We start from the raw sequence: 23797 nt of genomic DNA on the forward strand, positions 1-23797 counted from the left end.
AGACTTTTATCCAAGAAGTACATCAGAACTATAGACTTTGTCCAATTGACTTTGGCTGTCCTGGCTCCCTAAAGGCACTTGCTTGTCCCAGATAGGTTGTAAATTGTTGAACACTTTTACTGCTGGGAAAGGCTTACCTAGATTTCACTGGAGGATTCCAACTGTCTTTACTTTAAGAAATTATGTTCTAACCTTTCTATCTTTCCTTTAACCCTTCCTTTCTGAAACTCAGAGTCCACAAAGTATATTGGTGTTATATAGAAATGCAATACTATCCTTGTTATTGAAGTCACTTCAGGGTGTAGGAGAAATGTATTTCCAAAGAGTATTCACCAACTTTGACTGTTGAAATGTTATTCCAAAGTTTGCTTGACCGTTACAAACAATTGCCTTTTTAAATAATGCTCAACTAAAACTTGATGTGTAAATAAACTGGGATACATTCCTCACTTTAATTGTATTTCTGATGCTTGTATCTGCTTAGATTCATATGCTATGCATAGGCCGACATCTAGTGGAAGCTGGGGGGAGAAAAAGGGACGTCGACAGGGTGTGCCAGTAATACTATCCCTAGTATGACGTCCACTGTACCCATGGTCCTTCACGAGTCGAGGTCCCACAGATTGTTATGTTCTGACATGTGAGTACAGTTGTATCCAAGCAGATAAAGACAGAAAGCTCATAAAATCTATACACTTTCTCTCAGGGGAGGAAGGGTGGGTGCACGTGAATCTAAGAAGATGCAAGAATCAAAAATAAGATTACGGTGAGTAATGTATCCCTTCGGAGGCTTGTGGAATCTGCTTAGATCACATGCTATGCACAGATTAGCGAGCAGTGTTATGAGAAGGTGGTGGGTCGTGAGAAGGAGCAGCTGCAAATAGATGCTTTAGAACTGCTTGCCCCACCTGTGTATCTGCTTTGGAATGGGTGTATGCAGTAATGCTGAGTGAAAGTATGTACTGAGCTCCATGTAGCTGCCTTGCAAACGCAGTCTAAGGGGACATTTGCGATAAAGGCTAGTGTAGCTCCAGTGCTCTTTGTGGAGTGACCTCTTGGTGTAAAAGGCAGGGTCTTGTTTGATAATGATAATAGATAACTTCAGGAGCCATGCAGCCAAGTTCCTTGAGTGTGGCTGAGGGTGTATCGTTGTTCCTCACTGTTGGGTTAACAGGTACCGGAGCTTGATGGGATCGCACATTGCCAGTTTGCGCAGATGCGGATACCAGGGTTGTCTCACCCACGTAGGAGCAACTAGGACGAGCGTCCTCTATTCTCTGTGCATCTTGTTCACCACCCTGCTCATTAACGAGTCGGGGGCGGGGGGGAGCGTAAGCAAATTTCCCTGACCAGTTCATCCATAGGGTGCTCCCCTTGGAGTCTGGTTGGGGGAACATGAACGCGAAGTCTGTACATTGCTCGTTTTCTCTTGTAGCGAACAAGTCTATTGTGGGATAACCTCATTGAGAGAAGATGTGGTCTACGACGCTTGAGTGTATTTGCCTTTGGTAGGGGATCTCTGCTCAGAGAGTCCGCTAGAGTGTTGAGCACCCTCAAACGTGTTGGGAGGATAGGGATATCCCCATTTGAGTGCAAACCTCCATATTCTTTGTGCCAACTTGGATAGCTTTGGAGAGTGTGTGCCCCCTGTTTGTTGGTATAGAACATGGGAGTTGTGCTGTCTTAGAATTAGAACCGACTGGTTCGTCAGTTGCATCTCGAACACCTGAAGTGCTTTGAGTATTGCTAATAGTTCCAGTAGGTTGATATGGTTCTGAGCAGTGACCTGTGTCCACAGACCGTGTGCTGAAGGTAATGAGCCCCCCCACCCGGAAAGTGACGCGTCTGTCGTGACAACCGCTTGCGCCTCCGGTTAGTGGTAGGGTTTTCACTTTAACAGGTTTTCTTTGGACTACAAGCCTAGGTTTTTTACCCGTGTTGGTGAAACAACCACTAGTTAGTCCCACTGACCAATTGCTTGAGACCATTGTTACGCCAACCACTCCTGCATTGGTCGCATGTGCAGACGCGCGTGTGGGACTAGATAAATGCACAATGCCATCATGCCTAGTAATCGTATTGCTTTGCGTACGCTTATCTGGAGACCTGCTTGATACTGGTGTATTTGCCGAAGCATGTTTTGCATTCTTTCCAAGGATGGCAAGGCTAGGCCTTTTGGGTATCCAATACAGCTCCTAGGAACTGTTTCGATGTACTTGGTACAAGACTTGACTTTTTCTCGTTTATCAAGAAGCCCAATTGATGGAGAAGATTTATGGTTCTTTGTGCGTTTAGTTTGCAAAGATGGGGAGTTTCTCCTGTGATCAGGTAAGTGTACACTGGGATTGCCTCCCTGCGCAGGTGCGCTGCCACCACCGCCAGTACTTTGGTGAATACCCTTGGAGCCGAGACTATTCCGAAGGGTAGCACCTTGAATTGGTAGTGCTGGTTCGCTACTTTGAACCGCAAGGGTCTTCTGTGCGCTGGGAGCATTGAAATATGAAAATAAGCATCTTTAATATCCGATGTTGCCATGTAATCTCACCGCTTTAGCAGAGGGATTACTTCTTGCAGCGTAGTCATGCAGAACTTTTGAGGCTTTACATATTTGTTTGCAGGGTGCAAGTCTAATACTGGGTGCATTGTCAGACCTTTCTTTGGCACAAGGAAGTATGTTGAATAGATACTCTTGTTTACCTCATTGTACGACACAATCTCGATGGTGTCTTTGAGGAGCAACGTGTTGACTTCCTCTATCAAGATGAGTTGGTCCTCTCCTGACGTTTTCCTTTGTCGCGAGGGAAGGTTTGATGGTGATTGTAGGAGCTCCACACAATAACCTCCCACTACTGTCGATAATACCCACTTGTCCGTGGTTATGCCCTCCCATGCGTGGGTGAAGTTTGAAATTCGTCCCCCGACTGGGGAGGTGTGGAGGGGACCTGTAGCGGGGCATCACTGTTTGGGAGGCGTTCTTCCACCCCTGCCAGTGGAGGGTCTCCCCCGGCCGCGACCTCTGCGCCGGTCTCTAGGATAAGCTTGGGACGCTTGTCCTTGGCTGTAATTCCAAGATGTATTCTGGTTTTGGCTGTAACTGGAGCCTCTTTGATTTTGGTTGCGAAAACGGCAAAAATTGTTTCCTCCCCTTTGTCCTGTTGGTTGACCAAAAGACTTGAGTGTTTCATACTTGTCCTTCGCTGACTTTAAAGCATCCTCCACTGCTTTGCCAAATAACATGTTAGGTTCAATTGGCATGTTGAGCAAGGTTGCTTGAGTCTCTATTTTAAACCCGGATTGCCGAAGCCAGGCATGGCGCTAAAGGATAGTGCCTTCTGCGATAACACGTCCGGCATTATCCGCAGCGTCCAGGTTGTTTTTAAGCAGGAACTGCCCTGCCTTCAGCTGCGACAAGGGCAAGTTTGGTTTTCAGAGGTCAGGAGCAGAGTCAGCCAGGGTCGTAACCTCGTCCCATTTAGTGCAGTCGTAGCTTGCCAACAGTGTGGAATTGTTGGCGATTCTTGCTTGGTAAGCTGCGGAAGTAGCCACTTTCCTACCCATGGCGTATCATTTTTTGCTCCCTTTGTCTGGTGGAGCTTCGGAGGAGGCTAAGGGTGTACTAGCTCTCTTTCGGGTAGTTGTGACTATCAGTGAGTCTGGTTTAAGCTGTCCTCTTATATACAAGGGGTCAGATGGAGCCGGACGGAATAGCTTTTCTATTCTTGGGTTGACTGCCATTGTTTGATTGGGCATTTCAAGAGAAGGTTGTATCCTCCTTTGGACGGACTTCAAAATGGGTATAAACTGGGTGGCAGCCTTCTTGTCCCCCAGGATATTCGACAAAAGCTTTGTCTTGCTGAGTCTTGAGTGTCAATGCCGAAGTGCTCAGCTGCTTTAACCAAAATGTAATTTAACATGGGTTGATCATCCACTGGGGAATCCGGTAACGGTGAATCCTGTGGAACTGGGGAGTCTATAGTATAAACCTCTGCCTTATCATCATTATTATTATCCTCCTCATCTTCTTCGTCATAGTACGGAGTATCTTCCTGATATTCATCTGTGACTAAATGCATGTCAAAGATCTGCAGGAATGCGTGATTTTTTGGCATTAGACGTAACATAAGGATCAGAATAAGGTGTAGTCTGTAAGCTCTCAAAGACTTGTGGGTACTCTTCAAAGAAGTTAGCAAAGAAAGACATTCTGGACATTACTCTATGTCCTGAGCTTACCATTTGGCTGAACTGAGAATCATCGATGTAGGCAGGCCTTTATTGTGTAGGGCTTCACTTAAAGTGCCCTCACTAGTTTCCTGCAGGGTATCTTTCTCCTGCAGGGTATCTTCTTGTAAGGCATCTGTCAGTGGCAGGCCTTTCACTCTGAGGTTTGTCCTTAAGGGACTTATCCTTGTCTTTGTGGGACGTATCCTTGTCTTTTTGTTTATCCCTATGATCCAAGCTCTTAGACGATGATTTTTTCGAACTTTTGAGTCGTTTTTGATGACACAGGTCGAGTTTCGGTATTGGGAAGGGCCTTCGCCGCGTACTTTGACGTTCAGCGCTTGGGAAATGAGGATTTATGGGCAGCGTCTTTAGTTTTTTGGGGCCTGTCATGAGGCAACTAGCTCTTGGATTGCCCAGAGGAAGACGCCGAATCTCAGCGTGTGCTTGACATAATCGCCGCTGGGTATGCGTTTAGTGTGGGGAGATTGGGTGCTCTTCCAGCCGGGTGTGGTCCCCACAACAGAGCCGCCGGCCTGTCTTCCAGGGTCGGGGGCTAGCACTGGGGAACGTGGAAGTTCCCCGTTACTCTCATCGTCCGAAAGTCGCTGCTGTCGCTGAAGGCTCCCTCCACGTCCATGGCGGCCTCAGCCTGCATGGCGTGATGGACCCAGCGCTTTGTCCTACGATCTTTAAGTGTCTTGGGTCGAAAGAGCTTTCAAGCCCGACAGTGCCCTTCGTCGTGGTCCCAATTAAGACACAGGTTACACACCCTGTGCTTACCGATCCACAGGATGTTTTTGTTACAGGATGGGCAAAATTTAAACTGTGTCCTATCCATGATTGGGGTAGGCAGCAGGGAAGGGGAGGAGAAATACAATGTGATATGACCGCCCGCACTCTCCCTACTGTAAGGGCCTAGACCCGTTGGGCCTTCCAAGGCCGAAAGAGTCCAAAGTTTCTTCGTCCGACGGTGCGTCTTGTCCTTCGAATATTGATTTTTCACCACGCCGAGACTTAGCAGTCGAAAAAGGACAGGAAGAATAACTATTTTTAAACTTTGATAAAGTCAATGGCGTTAGCCGAATTTACGATATGCGACCGCTCACAATGGCGGAAAAAAAACAATCTGAGGGACCGACACGTGAAGGACCATGGGTACGGTGGACGCCACACTAGGGATAGTATTACTGGCACGCCCTGTCGACGTACCTTGTGGAATTTCGAAAACAACAACTGTAATACTCTGCAGCTTCCACTACATGTCGGCATATGCATAGCATGTGATCTAAGCAGGTTCCACAAGCCTCAGAAATATATTTATAACTGAAACCTTGGGAATGTAAGTTTTACTTGGTTACTTTTATTGACTGATTGCATTTGCACAGATCTACATCTCACATGTACCCATCTTGAGATAGGCCTGGCTGCTCAGTCACACTACCAACTTGTGCAGTACAGACCTATACCAAAAGGTGGGTTACCCAATACCAGGCAGATAAGCCTTTGTGTAGTCTCGCACAGTGTTCCTGCACCAATTCTTACCTAACACAGGTACCACCCTGCTTGTTCAGGTAAAACATAGTAGAATTGTCCATCCTGACCAGAACAGACCTGTCCCTGATGAGGGGCAAAAATGCCTTGAGGACCAGACCCACTGCCCCGAGCTCGAGCAGATTGATATACAAGAGGGTTTCCGTGATGGACCAAGCCCCATGAATCACATAGCTCTCCAGTGTAGCCCGCCAGCCAGAAAAAGGGGAGTCTCATCACCAGCAGGGTAACCTCCGGTCGGGTGAAGGGGGCTCTCAATGAAACACTGTCAGCCTTCACCCACCAGCAAAGATCTGGCAGTAGGAACAATGGTACTGGGATACGGTCCGACTGAGCCCCCATCTCATGATCCCAACTGGCTGCCAGGTGGAGTTAAAGGCGCCTCATCTTGAGGCGAGCGTGCTGTACAGTGAGCATGCAGGAGGCCATCAGGCCCAGAATGTGCTGGAACAACCCAGCCAAGGTGGGCGAGCTGGCAGGAAAGTGCCCCACCACCATGCCTAGGGACAGGAGACTATAGGGCGTAGGAAAAACACGCTGAACGGTAGTGTTCCAACGCACCACTAGGAAGACCAGTCCCTGAGATGGCCACAACTGTGACTTCCGCTGGTTGAGGGAGTACCCCAGCTGATGAAGGCTATCCGCCAATCTCTGGCACGAGTGAACCACCCCTTCGGGTGACCCCGCCCTCACCAGACAGTCATCCGATAAGGGTACATATGGTGGCCCTCCAAGCGGAGAAGGCCCACCACCGCGTTCATCAACTTCATGAAGACACAAGGGCAGAGTTCAGGCCGAAGGGCAGCACCTTGCATTGAAAGTGGTACGACATAATTGTGAACCACACAAACTTCAGATGCAGTAGGCTGATGGGCACACAGGTACGCATCCGTGATGTCCATGGAACTAGTTAAGACCGATTTCAGGCAGGCATGCCAGAAGACAAAGGCTGCAGAGTTTCAGACTCCTCCCTCATTTCCTGTCTTCACAGACACAATGGATTCTCGGTGAGCTACACAAGGTGTTCCCGCCAAAGATATAAATCAAACCACGACCTCCCCCACCTAGGAGGACCAACAAAGGACAAGCACACTAAAAATGGCGAAATAAGAAAGACGCCACCATTCTACATGAATGGTGACCCTTTTGTACATTACCGTGGCTGGTTTGACAGCCTGCAAGTAAAACTTTTAAATAATAAACCACACAAGTCGGTAGAACACGTCCACTGCCACCAGCCATAATTGTAAGATTGTCACTGTAACAGAAATGTTAGGAGCAGTGAGAAAGGGGATACTATGCATCTCCTCAGCACTTCACATAAGGTGGGAGGGAAGGTGGGAAGGGGCTGATCTCAGTATGGGGACTGTACGAAGGATAAATAGTACCCTTCCTACCCTTGGGGAGAGTAGTTCACACAAAGGGGCACACACAAAGGGGCACCTCAGCAAAACTGCACAGAAAGTGCTGTGCCCTGCAAGCGGAACATGCAGATGCCCAAAATGTTATAGGAAGGTAGAACTCTAAAAATAAAAGTATGTCATAAAAAGGACACCCATAAAAAGAGTAAAAGAAACGGCGAGTGGGGAAAAAGGTTCCCACTCACTCAGGAACATAGGAAAATGATCAACAAGTCCAGTAAAAAGTGCTGGGGGAGATTTAGCATAAAAATGAAAATCTAACCTAACACTTGCCGATTCAAAAATGGGGTCAGGACAGTAGCGGTACTTCAACAGGCTTCTCCGGTCGCTGGAAGATGCTGCAGGCATCTCTGGTCGTCTTCTTCAGTTCTTCTGTTCCAGTGGTCTACTTGTCTTTTGCCTTAGGATCCTCACCGTTTTTCCAGGAACCCTGAAAACCCTGGAAACCCTGGAAATCAACAGTAATGTAACATCCAAACTTTGGGGGGTGGCTGTCCTTGCGGGACAGCCAGCCTCCCAGTTGGAACTGGTTCGAGGCAGGCACGCCATAAGACAAAGGACTGCTGAGTTTCAGACTCTCAGCACTCCACATAAGTTGGGGTGTGCCGATATAACATAGGGAAAGAAAGGAAGGATACAAATATCCTCCTATAACAGAAAATAAAAGGGGAAGCCCAAAGGGCTCCACGCAAAACTGCGCAGTGTGCGCTGTGTGCTGAAAAAGTCAAAAGACAGATGCCATAAAACCTGAAGGAAAGTATAACTCCAAAGAAAATATATAAAAAGAAATATAAAGTATCCGAAAAGATAGGGTAAAATAATGAATGAATGTGGAAAATGGTTCCCACTCACTCAGGGAAACAGACCAAAAATCCATAAATCCAGCAAAAAGTGCAGGGGGACTCACATGGGGAGGAGATTGTGCATACAAATCTACCCAACAGCAACAGGTGGAACCGGTTGATGCCCTTTTTTTTACCTTTGAAAACATAATGCAATGCTCTCCCCAACCACTAGATGTCGCCCCATGCAAAGCATGTAACGCGAAGCAGCTCCACAACCCTAGAACAACATTTGACTCATTGGACCCAGTTCGATGACATTTTCCTAACAAAAAACATCTCACGGTTGCATATAGCCCCTGCCCTGCAAACTGGAAATTAGTGGAACACTGTGTCAAAAAGTGATTAAAGGGAAGAAAAAAAAAAACTTTGGCATAGTTCCATTCATTCTCACATAGAGAAAATGTGCATCGATTGAACATCCGTAGCACAGAAACCACGGGATGGATTTGTAGCAAATAAACAACTTTGCCACAGTTATTTATTTTGCTGGCTTGGGGTAAATCCGTCCAGTGATTTTTAAACTATATGATGAGAAGGGTGTGCCTCCTGCTCACAAAAAAACGTTTATACATCTCCCATGGTGTTTTGTAGCAGAGAGGCTTTTCAGAAATAAAAACCTGTCATTTTTCTTTTGCTCTATGAGAGAGATTTCTGCATAGCCGAAAATTAAAAGGGCTGAAAAGTTGGGGAGTGTGGGATGGGCTGGCGAGACAATTACTCAATTACTGGCAGAAGCTTTTGGCTTAGTGGAAAAAGTCGGTGAAATTACTGCGGTAACTCTGCAAGACACGATCTGATAAAAAACAGCGTCACGCATTAATTAAAGATGTTCAAGATATTCAAACGTGCTACAGCACAGTTGCAGGTAGAAACTTCTCAGCTTAGTTGGGGGGAATAACAGGGGAAACCTTTTTTAATTTTTAAAAGTTATTTTGTTGTTCATTTATAACGCGCTTAATACCAGCGAGTGGTTTCTAAGCATCGGGATTCGAACCTGTGTTGCGCCGCGTTGTCTTGCTTCCAAGACAAACGGGTTACCCCTGAGCTATCCTTCCTCCCTCTTGTGAAATTACTGCGGCAAGTCTGCAAGACATGAGCGGATAAAAACAGTGTCAAAGGAACGGAACCGAAGAGTGATGGAGGGTAATGAAAGATGTTCAAGAGAGATACAGCACAGAAAATGAGATGAAGAGGACACAAAACGCAGGGCTAACATGTAACCATGAAAGTTATCTAGAGAATCCTTATGAACAGGACAATGCGTTCATAAGAACAAACCGCCGTTTAAAAATCTTTGCAAACTTAAGCAACAAAAGCACAAAATGGATATTGCTTACCCATATTCCGTTCCGCATTAAGGCTGCTTGATCTGAAAAACAGAAACAGAGTATATGAGCATATGTGTTACAGACTCCCTCAAAGTTTCTTTACAGCACACAACCACAAGGGCTTCCTCTTCACCCATTGCAAAGCAAGAAAAAACAGCAGCTATTCAGGGAACGTCTTCTGAGAAGCCAAGCAATTATGTCAATTCTTGTACCTCACAAGTATACTCAAATACAGTTAACATTTAGGAAAGATCTCTTTTAGCAACCTTCCCGCCATAGTTTCTATGGACCTGCACTCTTTTTTCCTTTTTTAACCTGTTCTGACTTTGAGGGGAAGGAAAGCCTTCAGCTTCATTTTCTCTGACTTTTGTTCATTTGATATGGGGAAACTGATCCGTCCTTCAGACTATTAGTACTGGGAAACTATGTTTCCCTTTTATCATTTACATTTTTGTAGCTTTTTAACAATGGACATAGCACCTTACAACGCAGAGCAATGGAGATACTTTATCGCCCAAGCCTTTTACACTTGGGATGTTTGGTTACTTTTGTATATATGCCCAAAGACAAGCTGGTGGTAGCAATTATATTTTTATCATGTGTGTCATTTCTAGTGTGCACATTCGTGTTTACCTAGTATGGCTGCTAAACGTGGCTAATGCCCTGAAATGGTCATGCCATGAGATTTTTGCTTGTTCTTTAGCCATATTGTACTTCGGCCTTCATCCTGCTTTGCCAGGTCAGAAAATCCCATATAAGGTCATGCACTTGCCCAGGAAAGCTTCAGATATCGCAGGTTAGTGATTTCATTGTGTGTACGGCCCAGCAGAAGCGGGGGGGGGGGGCGGGGTTGTTTGGTCCCACTCCACATTTGGGGTGCCATAAGGTCTGGGTGAGGGGCATGCGTGAAACCAATAGTTGCCCCTGATTGGACACCTACTGGCTGTTGGAATGGGGCAGATCCCGGCTAGGTAAGATTTCCATGGTAATGATAAATCTTCTTGACCTGTGGCAACCCCAGAACATTTTGATTTTCCAGGTGGAACTTCAAAGCAACCATTACTGAGGCAAAATCGAAATATTATAACTAGGATTAGGAATGCTAAATCTAGCTCTAGTGAGCTATTCAGAGTTTTGAAGGAAATTGAAGGAAAACTTTTCAATAAACAGGTTATCACTCAAGACTCAGCCTGGTACCAAATGATCCAAGACACATTTTCCCAGTAACATTTTTGGTCATCAGGAGAAAATACAGCAACTGAAGCAGAACATCAAATCAGATGATAGGCCTCCTCCTAACATCATTAATACCAGGCCCCAGATACCAGAATTTAGCTTCAAACAATGTACGGACGCAGAAATCTTTAAAATAGTCACTAATCTTAAACCCATGGCATGTTAGGGAGACATTTGCGCAGCCACCATCCTCAAGGAGCCATTTCCTTTCTTGACACCCTGGATCACTAAAATGGTCAATCTCTCATTTAGTGAGGGCATAATTCCACCTTTGCTTAAGGAGGTGTGGGCCACCGCCTTACTGAAGAAAATGTGTGTGGATCCCTCCATAGCAAAGACCTATCGTCCCATAACCAACGTACCTTTCTTGCTCAAAATCCTGGACAAGGTGCCCTACTCACAGTTTCAGGATTTTCTTGAAACAAACATCTTGAGCACTCAGTCCGGATTCAGAGCAAGGCACGGGACGTAAACAGCCCTATTGGACCTCATAACAACTCTGACTGGCATAATTGAACGTGGGAGCCCAGCATTACTGATGCTGCTGGATCCTTCCGCGGCGTTTGACTTGGTCGATCATTCCATTCTTGTCGATCGGTTGAAGAATAAAGCAGGCTATTCGACCAAGGCGTCAGAATAATCTACTTCCTCGGTCCTCGACTTTCATGAGTGACAGTGGACAATGTCCAATCATCTCCAGATGTCGTTAATGCGGAGTCCCACAGGGATTCTGCATTTAGCCATCTCTTTTTATATATTCGGCCACTGCTTGACCTACTGGACTACCTGGGTGTCAAGTACACCAACTATGCTGATGACACTCGGGTGGTATTTGAACTTGTAGGCAATCATGAGAAGGACTCTGACATCCTGAATAGTGTCAATGCCGCAATACAAACGTGGATGTCTCAAACTCCTTGGCTTTGAATGACACCAAGACAGAGCTTTCTATTGTAGCTATTAGCCAGATACGTAAGAAACCTGATACATCACACACAAATTTCAATATTGAAACAATCATATTAAGGTCCCAAATTGTGTCAAAACCTTAGGAATCCACCTAGATGAAGAACCTAACATGACAACTCTTGTGTCACACACATGCTCATCATGTGGCTACATGGTCAGGCTACTCTGCTAAATCAGGCCCTAAATCTCACTCAACAATAGATCCACCTTAGCATCTGCCTTAGTCAACTCAAGACTTGACTATTGTAATAGTCTCCTGAGTGGGAGAACACAAACCTGGTAGCCTTCCAGACCACACAGAACTATGCAGTGCATGCAGTCTTTTGTCCCCGTAAACAGGTTCACATCTCTGATTCCAGGAGGGCTCTGCACTGGCTGCCTGTCAAAGCACAGGATACTGCACAAGACTATGCCACTGAACCTCGATTGCCCCCACTCATCTCTCAGAACGGTTTACGGTTGATCGACCATTACAATCCCTCCACTCCAGTGACAACTACAAATTCAAACCGCCTTGCTTCCTGTTGTCTAAATGTGGAGGCACTGGCTTTCCAGTACAGGCACCTAAAGCTTGGAATGCCCTTCCATTACTGATCAGAGCCTGTAACTACCTGCTGATATTCAAAACCTACTTGTTTAACAGGCCATGAATAGGCTCCTCCCTTCTATGGCCCCTCTCCCGGTCTACTCGCCTTTAGCTCTGAGATCTTTGTTCGTTTTGTCTTGTTACTTGCGCGTCCTGAGGCCCATGGTCATGTGGCACGTTATAAGAAGTGAAATAAATACATTATTTTTCCTTATACCTCTGTCAGTGAGAACCTTTTCCCACACTCACAGAATCTTTTATTCTTTTTATGGGTGTCTTGTTGGCAATAAGTGCCTATTGTTGATGGGTTGCCCTAGGGGCTCCCTTTTAACTTTCTCTGATTAACCTTGTGAGAACTACAGTTCCCAAGGGTAGAAAGGATCTTTGGATCCCTTTTTACATTTTATTAAGCGAGACCAGAATCCCCCCACCTTATGAGGAGTGCTTGGACGATACCGTCTCCCCTTTCCCATTTTAAATATAACATTGATGTTACACGGACAAACGTACCTTTAATGGCTGGTGGCAGTGAACCTTTTTATTAATTCGGTGCACCTTTACCACAAGCTATTTGCACAGCCCCGGTAAAGGGTGATCATTTTACCAAAATGGCCTGCGCTGTGTTTTAACGCCATTTTAGTGTTCCTTGTCCTTTGGTGCGATTTATATCTTTGGCTGAGCCCTGTGGACTCCACACCCAGAGTCCAGAGTGTCTGTGAAAGCAAGAAGCGAGGGAGGAGTACAAAACTCTGAAGCCCTTTGTCATCAAGCCGGAGTACGAGATTCTGGTTCAAACTGGAAGGCTGGCTGTCCTGTAAGGATTGCCAACCTCTCAAGTTTGAATGTTGATAGGCTGTGATTGGCTGGTGTAAGGGTGTCCTTAATTACGCTTACACCAGCATGAATACACCCCTCTAAGGAAATAAGGCAAAACAGAGATTTTGTAAGGATAACAAGTTTAATCTTACGAAATGAGGATGGTAGCAAAGGACTCTTCTGCCTGAACAGTCATCTTCTGTCCGGTTCCTTCCTGCCAAAGTGATTTCAGACAGGGGTTTATATAGGCGTGGCTTGCTTTGGTGGTGTCACTGGATCTGGGTCATGGCTTCATCACAATCCGTCTTTTCCATAATAGGGACGCTCCAAAAGCCTTCTTTCTTCGTTGTCAGCGGTTTTGTCAGAGCATGCTTTCCTCCATTTTGCTAACTATGCAAAAACACACTGCATCTCTGCAGACATTTACAAACCGCAAGGCCTAGCCCAAGGAAAAACGAAATTATTTTATGTACAATTTTCATTCATTCTATCCATATTTCACTCCTCCTGCCAACGTGATCTGGATCCTGTAGTTTCCTCCACACTTACTTATAATTTAACCCATTCTGCCGTAGAAAAAACATGCAAGTCCTATTTTTAACACGCATGGACCCTTGATGGACAGGACATCTGGTGAGTCAGTACGTGCTGGCTATGGTGACGAACACCGCACACTTAAGAGCCTGTGGTCAATTTTAGATCCCACAGGCTGCATATCTTCTGGGAAGGAGGGGGTGTTTGACTCATATACAGCACTAAGGTTTTGCAATGCCTAGGATCTGACATTACAAATCTATCCAGCTAATAGTTAATTGTGCCTTATATTTAGACAATAACTACCTTCTTCAGTGCTTGCTTATGACTGTGTATGTGATTATGTTTGCATGAGAGAGCCTTCCCAGTGCCCCTCCTCCCCCCTAGTCCATTATATTGCCTTAAAACGGTCTTGCCTAATTCTAAAGCGCTTGGGGGTTCGGGAGGACCCTGGTTTCTTCCCAACACTGGGTCCCTGCATAAAAGTCAGAACATGGAGGCTGAATAGGAAGTCGACCACTGGAACCAAAACCGAAGAGGAGGATTAGGAAATTGCGGCTGAAACGAATTCCAGCTACCAGAGAGCCTGTTACCCTTCCTTCCAATCGACCTGGGGACTCCGAAAATGACAGTCCTGACCCAGAGCCTGGTGATGCTCACTAGACTCAAGAAGAGCTGCATTATGAGCCATCCCATGCCTTGCTGCGACCTTGCAGGGCTGCAATACCCCAATAACCTGGAACCTCGAGCCATTGTGCGGTGCACAGTCTTTTGAATTCCGAATCTCACTGAAGCTTTGTGGGCATCCTGCTGGATTTCCAGAGGCCCAATTCCAGTCTGAAAAGTCCCCTCACCAGAGTCCTGGACCTTGCCAACGGCAACAATCATACCAGCGATATTCTGTCTTCTTCTGTGCTCCTGAAAAAAGGCAGCAAATCCACAGACCCTCTTCCAGCCACAAGGAAAACCTAGCCTAGAGTCTTCCCCATGATCCATGCTGCAAAGGTCCTTCCAGTGTCCTGTCTTCTTAAAGAAGGAATTCAACGACCAGGTTTTTGGCTGCAGATCCTGAAGTCGTACTGCTGCAAAATCATCTTCTGTACTGATGTACTGTGGTAGCTTGGGTATTTACTTACCTTAAGTCTCTTATGATTCCTGTGTAGTTTGAGTATTTTTTGTGATTGGGAGGCCTCTCGTCCAGTTCACCTAGGCTCACTGCTGGAATCCTCCTAGGGTGTCTTCTATGAAGCCCCTGGAAACTAACTCTAAATTAAAGTACGCACTTGTTTTAACAGTCTTCCTTAGATACTCTGACTTTTGCTACTTAAGAATCCTGACACTGCCTGTTGGATACTAGACCCTAGTGACACCCTTCTACCACTGAGCACACTCATGCACCAGGAATAAGGGAAAGGCTTTTAAAGGATTGGGCCTTTTGCATAGAAAAGAGACTAAGTGTAGACACTTAGTTGTAAAAGAGCTAGTTGGTAACTGTAACTCGGAGTGAACAGTTACAAAAGTTATTACTTACCTTAGAAATGTTCTGCCATTCTGAAAAGTAGATCTAAGGTTATTTAACTCCCCTGTGAATTGGTTGTGTCTCTTCGCCAAAAGTAATGTTGGCTTCACTTAATTATTTAGTGTGCAATTATTTAGTGTGCAAGTTTCCCTACTGGGTCTTGCTTCCCCCCAACTTGCCGTGACCCTGTCCAGAATAAGTCTGTATTAGGTATTACCTACCTAGAACAACTGAGTCATTCATAAAACACTGGGTTTTGCTTTCCCTGGCCTGTTGTAGACAGACGAAAAAAGTGTCTTGGGTTTTTACCTGCCTTTAAGTTCTTTATATCTCCTCTAAAAAGTGTATAGGTTTACTTACCTTGAGTAGAACGGCGTTATCCTAAAATAAGTTAAGAGTTATTGCTTTCCTTATTCTGTGTATTGTAAAGCAACTGTAATTGAATATTACACCCCAAGGTCCAACTCCCTTAGAATAACTTATCCTGAATCAGAGTTATAGGTTTATACTGTTGCTAGAATCTGTGTTTCACTAGATCAGAAAAGTATTTTGTCCAGTTGATATTACTCTGATTTCTTGCTGAGCGTCGTGGTACAACTGATAGTGTCTACTACCCTGGTATTACTGAAAGTAATCTAAAAGTAACTATTGGTTTGACTTCCCAAGAATTTCAGTTAGGTGTTGCAAAATAGGTTATTTGCTTTGGTCTGTGTACCTTCAAGCATAGGGTTGTTTTTTTCTATAATGTGTTTATATGATCTGTGATGGTACTTATTTCCCCCAAGATTTTTCTAGGCCTACTTGTATTTAAATAAACCATTTATTTGTACAGTACATAGCGTTTATTTGGCCTATTTGTATCACAATTTCATTGTACTGATTCTACAGCCCTCTCTCCCTCCTAAAATAAGTCTGGCTGCTCCGGCTACGCTACTCTGAATTCAGGTGGTACAGCCTTGTACCAAGAGTGGAGTCTTGTACTGCCTCAGTTGAATGGTTTTTACTAGGCCCTTAGTTTGACTTCAGAAAAACAGTATTAACAATCCCAATCATTGGTGGGCTTGGACTTGCTCCCAGGTTCGATTTTGCATAAGAAGTGGACCCCTGGAGCCATTTCTTCAGATCAGCATTGGAGCCAAGAATCCCTTATAGAACAGCCGGCTGAAGATCCGAAGCAGACTCCCAACGAGGCATGGCAGGCATCCTGCACCTGGCTTCTTGAAGACCTGTTGGACTATCTGATCTGTGAAGGCCCTGTGCAGTGCTTCAACCCCCTGGTCTGGTGGGACAAACTAGTCTCAACATGTTCGAGGATCCAGCCATCCTGAACCTTCGGAAGTGCCCTGGACCACCCAGTGGACTGTTCAGCTATCCAGTGGTCTTCCTGGGCAGACCCATCACCTTTCCGCATTTGCAGCCGGAGCTGTGGTGGTCGGCAGCATGTCGCTTTCCTGCCGGATTTCAGCATAGCAGCCTCACGGGATCCTGTCCTGAAAGGACTTCTACAACTGCAACTGGAAGAACACCTGCTATCTGTGTATGGTGGCCGTCACTGGAACTCGCCTTTCCCCAACCTGTGTAGTGTCCTGAAGAGAGCTGCATCGGTGATCCTTGCAATTCTCCACTGCCAAGGGTTGCACTCTACTGCTTGACCTGACTGGAAGAATCCTTGCACCCGCACCTCCTGGGCACCTCTCACTGGAACAACAGTGGGAAATCCGACCTCCAGTTAACCCGTCAAGTCATCTGGGAAAATAGGAGTCAGGGGGGTAAGTAAACGTAAAGCATTGTTCTCCCCATATCCTCCATAGGATACCATTGAGAACAGGTGAAGACTACTTTTAGTAGTACAATCTGAATGATAACACAATTGACAACTACACATGTAACTTACCTGCTACAGATACATTTGGGGGACGGGCGCATTGTGGTTTCTATGACTTTTGGGCACAAGGCACCATTCTTCTAAGGGACTGGGTTGCTGAAGTTGGGGATTATCCCTTGTGACTTGGTTCCATGTATACTGAATCACTTTACTCAAATCCTTTGTTGATTTAAGTCATTGACTGCATTTGAAAAACCTATGGGGACTATATAAAACTTATGACCTGCTGGTTTCATTAGTTGAGTTAAATGCCTAGAATAAATACTGCATTTTTATACACACCGGACTAAATTGAATTATTGGGTGTTACATTGTGTGGACTCTTCCTTCTCTTTCTCAGAATTCTCTGACTCCATCTTTGTAATGTTGTATTTGAGCTCCATTGCCTTGAACCTTAGCTCCTCCCTTCTCAAATTAAAAGTAGCTTCAGATGTGGAAATTTATTTATTTGTACTTTTATTATGTGCCAGAGCCCACAAGAGTTATGAGAAGAATGCTGTTCTCTATTATTACCACACTTGTGCAATATGTGGTATCAAGAACAACAAGAGCATTACTACTGTGTAACGCTCACCTGATTCCCGCAGAGGCGCCGGTCTTGACTGGGTGAATGCCGTATCTTCAAAGGTGATGTGTAACACAGGGTTGGCTCTTTGGGCTGGACCTCTGTGCACTGTATGTCTGACTCGAAGAGTAAGATGTCTTAGGTAAGTGAACGCCGAGTTCTCCATCTGCCTCGGGGCAGGGTGCCGTAACCAGTTTCTTCACTGGATAAGGGTGCAGGCCTCTTGACCTCAGAGGACTGCTGTCCGTCGTTAACTGCACGAACGGTAAGTTCTGGGCACTTCAAATGTCTTAAGTCTTTTGTAATGATATCTCTTGTTTTGCAGGGTTCCGGCGAAGGCGGATGGCGGGCTGATGAGAGTTGAGGATCGAACCCGCGTGAGGAATAGAAGCGCCTGGAAGCACGTAAGTAAGTGCTTGTAGCCTGCTTCACGATGCGCACTAACTGTCCCTTTTATCTTGCAGGTACAAGTTCGGAGCTTTAGAGAAGCTGAAGGGTGCTGGAATACCTACTGGATTCGGCGTGGGAAGGAGTAATGGCACGTGAGTAATAAAGTTGCCCAATGTCTTTAAACGCACCTTCTTTTGTCTTTCAGATGCCGGAATGCAGTGCGAAGACCTCCGGAGCATGCGAAGAGTAGGTAAGCCTTTGTCTTTCAGATGCCGGAATGCAGCGCGAGGCGTTGGTGACAGCCGATGGACCAGGTAAGAGATGCGCTGCCACTGAAGACCGTAGTGCTAACCTGTTCTTTCTTCGTCTTTACAGGTGCTGCTGAAGACTGGATTCCAGGATGGTAAGCCTTTGTTCCCTTAGGCCCAGGATCAGAAGCAGAAGACACGATGAGCGTTCTGCTGCAGAGAATGCAGAATAACGCAAAGCAAGATTCATCCATCGGGTGTGGTTTAAATAGCCTCCTGTAGTGCTTAGGTGTCTCCTTCCATAGCCACGCCTAGGTAAGAAAAGAGTTCCTGCTTTTCATAAGAGTTCCAGTGTTCTGAACCTAGGGAGTGGCTCCTGCCCCACCCAACAGGAAAAGTAGTCCCAAACAGAAGAGGATCAGGGGTTCAACTGGCGGTAAGTAAGCAGCATGGTCTGCTGCAGGTAAGTCCACCCAAGCATTATGAGCCCGGCGCTTCCAGCGCTGGGACTGGGCATCTTTATGAGCCTGGTGCCACTGGCGCCAGGACAGGGTCCAAAAGGTCCCAATTGGGACTGGCTGGCACTCGGTACCGGGGTTATGGGTCTGCTTCCAAGGGAGTCGGGCAAGTCCTGATCTTTTGGAAGCAGAGATCATGACATACTGCTAGACAACGCACTAGCATCTTCTACACCACTAGCAACAATTAAAGCGTGTTTCCCTGCTTCCTGGTGATTTATTAGTTTCCGCTTTTATATCGGAGGAAGGTGAAACCTTTTCTGCACACAATTTCCTTAGATATTCATCTTTGCGCATTGATAGAGTAGTACTAGTGTATGCCCCAGTTAAGATGGATTTCTAGAATCTGGCCTGGTGGACAGATTTTAGGAGGCTACCCTAGATGAACCAGGAGCTCAGAGGTTAGCAAAAACCCAATCAAGGTAGTGTGGAGAGTGCTCAAGGGTTAGTTTCAGGAGAGTGAGTGGGGTCGAGGGCCCTCAATGAGTCCACACAGTACAGTCCACAATAATTCAATTCAGACAGTTATCGAAAATCCATTTACTTATTTTAGGCATAATGAACACACTGGGAACTTACTCTAACAGGTAGCGTTATCACGCACAACTCTATAATACAACTATCTTTGCTACTCCACCTCCAACTCGCTCAGGGTCAGTCGCTTCTCCAAGCAACGAGTTGGTGGTAGAACTCTTTCTTCGGCTGGGGCCACCTATTGGAACAACCTCCCTGCCTCTCTGAAACGTGAGGAGAACCATCTCCGGTTCCGGAAGCACCTCAAGACCTTCCTCTTTGCTTCTGCCTTCTCTCGTCCTCTCCCGTGCTGATTTTATGTCTGATACTGCACTGGTCACCTGGCTACCCTCTGATTTCGGGCCCAGGTCCCTGCCCGCCCAGTTGCACACCTGCACTGCCTCCCGAAAACCCTTGCATTTAGGTCTGTACCTGTAACCCTACAGTCCCCCTACCTGCACTTTTGGACACCTGCTGTCTGCAATTACCCTTGCACCTGCCACCTGCTGGCCACACTTCTGGTTATTATTTTGATCCCATGTACAGCACTGCCCCCTCACCTTTCCCCATGGCACTTGTCCCCTTCGACCTTTCCCTGCACTTGAGCGATCCCAATGTCGCTTGGCCTAGTAAGATCGTTGTCTCTGTACTCCCTCCGTTCCCTCTTCCTTAGCTTGTCGCGCCTTGAAACACTTGTGTATAGGCAGGTTACAAATGGCCTATCATAACATAAAATCACCAGTAGGTTCACTTAATAAACATTAGATAACTTAATGGAGCAAAACGTACATTAGATGCAGTAAATGATGGAAACCTAATCACAAGAGCAATACCCTAAATTGAGAAGTCCAAACCATACAATCTATGGGTCTATGTGCCAAAAAGCCACAGGGATCAACACAGTGTTTCCCGCAAGTCGGAGTTCTCTACAGAAAGGATTCAATAGGCTTGTGGTGGAGACAGTTTCAAACTATTTCAACGTTATTCAACTATTTACCAAAGGTAAGTGTTCTCCTTTCCGATCCAAGTTCAACAACCAAAGGTGAGTGGAATAGTGACAGGAGACGAGATTTGTTCCAAATGTTCCTATGGAGAACATGCGGGGCAGGCACACTGATGCTTGCTTAACTCCCGGACTCCGATTTTTACAGATGTCCTTCTGGATCATCTGGGGGCTAGATTTTCCGCTGTTGGTTCCAGTGATGTGCCCAGGAGTCTTCCTGTCGGCTGATAACGCAAGATGCAAATCCTGTCGGTGAAGGAATTCAGAATCCAACTATGCAGGCCTCCATAGGACACATCACGGGATGGAGGAAGCGGCATTCCAGGGACTATCACCGTACACAGGGATTACAATTCTTCCAGTCGTAGTTGTTGGGGTGGTCAGGAAAGGTCCAAATGATGAAGGGGGCTTCATGTTGCGTGCGCCGTATTTGTGACTGGGAGTGCTGCAAAATGAGTGTGATGTTGCAATTTAATATGTATCCAGTGTAGTTAAATGTGAATGGGATATGTGTTATTTGTGTTCAAATTGAAACATGTTAGATTTGCACGCGCATAGAAAGACAAATGCCAAAATCGCTTAATGAAATATAAAAAAAGGTGCGCATGCGAGGAAGGGGTCTGGTCATGGAGGACCGCTGTAAAGAAGAGACAATATTTATTAAATATGCATGTTGCGAGGTTTCAGTAATGCGAGGCGGACCACTGTTTTTCTCAATCGTACTGGTCGAAAGGCTAAGGGAAAACCTCTATCATAAGCAAACTGGCCCGCACATACAACAAAACATTCAAAGAAATCTTGACCATAAAAGGATGAAAAGTATTTTGGATGATCTTTACCTGTCCTGGTTAAATCCCTTTCCAGGGTTTTCAAACTTAATTCTCCAAATGTTCAAAGGAAAAGACGAGACTTAAACTAGTTCTTATGTGTTCCAAATCAACATACAAAAGTTCAAACAAAAATCCACTGGTAACAATTCTTCAGCTTCCAGTTGAAAAGATCCCCTTCAAAGTTCAGCCAAGAAAATAGTACCATTGGTAATCCTGGATGTCTTTACCAAGATTAATAGTCACAGTTCAAAGATAAGGATAACTTCTACCTCTGCGGTATATTTGGTATAATTGTCAGGATGATTCTTCTTGGGTTGTTGCTTTCCTCTTAACAACCACCCTTCTAATACTGTAGAAGCAGTTTCCTTTGTTCCACAGTATAATACTATTTCAAACAACAATTACAAAGTAACATCCACTGACCGTCTATACACCAACACAGTCCAGGTACGTCTGCTTCTTCATACACAATATTGTACTTCAAAATGATTAGGTATATACAGGCAAGACTCTTCAACCTCTAAGGTAGGCAAGGGACTCTTTCCTATACTCCAAGAAAAGGGCAACCACTTTTGACTCTTCGGTCTGCCTTACTGCCACAAGTATAACCTACAATACAGACTTTCTCTCAATGTCACCAGTCTTTAGCATTAAAGATTATGTTTTTCTGCATGACCTTTACGCACCCAGCTTTGGACAAACCTTCTTGGTTCCAGTAATTACCCTGAAGCTGTATTGCCACTCCTCCAGCTTCAAGTAACTATGTCACACTTGTATCAGAAGACATGGATAGTTCTTAATGGGACTGGTTTCACTATGGAAAAAGTTTGCCTCTTGTTTAGGTAATGCTTGTTCTTCTAGTCAATACAACTCCTGAACTTAAAGAATAAATGTTCTCAATTTTACAAGGTGGTCTTCAAAGGATAAACCGTTTTAACTACACGCAACTACTCTTTCATATAGATACCAGCGATTGTATTCCTGTTCAATATCACAGTTTCAGACTTCTTTAAAGGAATTACAGTTGGCCACACACAACCTTCCTTTGATGTTGCATTTCTTGCGACACTTGTGGAAGTCAACTTTATGTTTTTGGAATTGTTTGCAACAGGTGTTCCCCTTTAATGAGAGACACGCGACCACTCCGGCAACAGTACATTACTCGACAATGGAAATGGGCTTTTCTTCTTACGCAAGCACTATTGCTCTTCGCTTTTGAACTTCCGCAAGTTGCATCTGAGCGGGTAACAGTTACCGGCAAGGCTTGCTGAGTGAACCTCAATGCTGAGCATCACTCATAGGCTCCAGGAAAACTGCGGTTGCAGGATGATTCACTTTTCCCGACTTCAACTGCTCCTACTACTTTTGCTTTAAACAGTTTTTATTAGTTTTCCAACATATAACCATACAGCGTAATAACCATTGTACAAGATAACTTGCACGTAGTTTTGTTTTACTCCTTTCCAAACCTGCAACTCCCCCCTCCACCCGGCCTCCATCATACTGCGCCATTCCACTTCTCTCCCCTCTTAGCTCTGTCCACCATTACGTCTCGCCTACAGGACTATCGCTCCCCAGACTATCCCAGTCTGATATGGATAGCTCAGCTACCAATTGTCTCCAGGCGTCCAATGCTTCATCCACTACTTCCCCCTCCCCTCCTTTCGTCTCTTGCCATACCCTTGTTTCCGCATTCGCCCATTTCTTTAAGTATTACCACAACACATGTGCCGACTGTCTCACACGCGCTTTCCAGCTCATTGCTATTCTGTGTTTGGCCAATATATATGCTAGGTCTTTTAGTTTGCTTACATGCTTAACTCTACAAGGCTTCGGGCACCCCCCAAAAAGGCATGCCCAGGGGTTGCTCACGTCCAGGTTAATCTCCGCTTCTGCCATGATTTGGGACACTTCCTCCCAAAATCTACCTATTTCCCGGCATGGCCAAAACATTTACCATTCCTGTATCCAGTTCCCCACATTTCGGACATGCCTGTATACCTGTGTGGTTGAACTTAGCTATTTTCCTAGGGGTCATGTATGCTCTGTGGGCTACGTATAACTGAATCTGTTGCAATCGCACATTTCGCGATACCTTTTTATGGTACCCTTGCGCTCTGCTCCACAGCCCATCTTCCATTGGTTCTCCGACATCCTCCTCCCAGTTTAATCTCATTTGGACAATATTTTTCCCTATTTTAGACAACAACTCATATACGGGAGACCTCATGTCCTCCCTCAGACACATCATAAAATGTTTCTATTGCAGCATCTGGCTGTAGGGGCCAGCCTAAGCTGTTCATCTACGCCTTCCAGCGATACCAGTGGTATCTGCGGGGAACACTGTCAGTCTAGAAATACGGATACCTCTACTTTGAGACCGGAAACGCATTTTGGCGGCCGTGGGCCAACCGTCTCATGCACGATATAACAAAATATAGGTTTTCGAGTTTGTCAATGAACGGTCATTTTGATGTAACAAGAATCGCCATTTTGTTTTCTAACCATTGCTCATTGCTTTCTGTTCCTATTGCTTCGCAGTATATTTTCCGCTTACACTGCTCGACTGTGAAACATTGTTGTCTGTATGTGAAAAGGACAAGGCCGCAGGGCCGTGAGGATAACAAGAGTTTGCTGAAACACCAACGTAGGCAGCGCCAGAAAGAATGCCTGGCTCCCTCCCGAATGTAGCCTTGAAGCAGAGCTGCAGGGCATTTAATCATTTCACATCTGCCAGCCAGTCTCGTTATATGGTAGAATATGTTAGAATAATACCGCTAAAGGCTGGAATTATGCTTTTCTTACAGCCCCCCTTTGCT

General features: G+C 45.5%; 1 protein-coding gene across 3 annotated transcripts in view; it reads right to left on the bottom strand.

Annotated features, from left to right (window-relative positions):
* The window catches only part of TASOR (transcription activation suppressor), a 1979545-nt gene that overhangs the window by 1650564 nt on the left and 305184 nt on the right, over window positions 1–23797 (bottom strand). For all 3 annotated transcript variants that reach the window (XM_069643664.1, XM_069643665.1, XM_069643666.1), the window contains exon 8: window positions 9376–9407. In XM_069643664.1, coding sequence (XP_069499765.1) covers window positions 9376–9407 — 32 coding nt within the window. The remainder of the gene's footprint in view (window positions 1–9375; window positions 9408–23797) is intronic.

This window comes from Ambystoma mexicanum, chromosome 2p (assembly GCF_040938575.1).
Source record: "Ambystoma mexicanum isolate Mex_15411 chromosome 2p, UKY_AmexF1_1, whole genome shotgun sequence".
In the NCBI taxonomy this organism is placed as follows: domain Eukaryota; kingdom Metazoa; phylum Chordata; class Amphibia; order Caudata; family Ambystomatidae; genus Ambystoma; species Ambystoma mexicanum.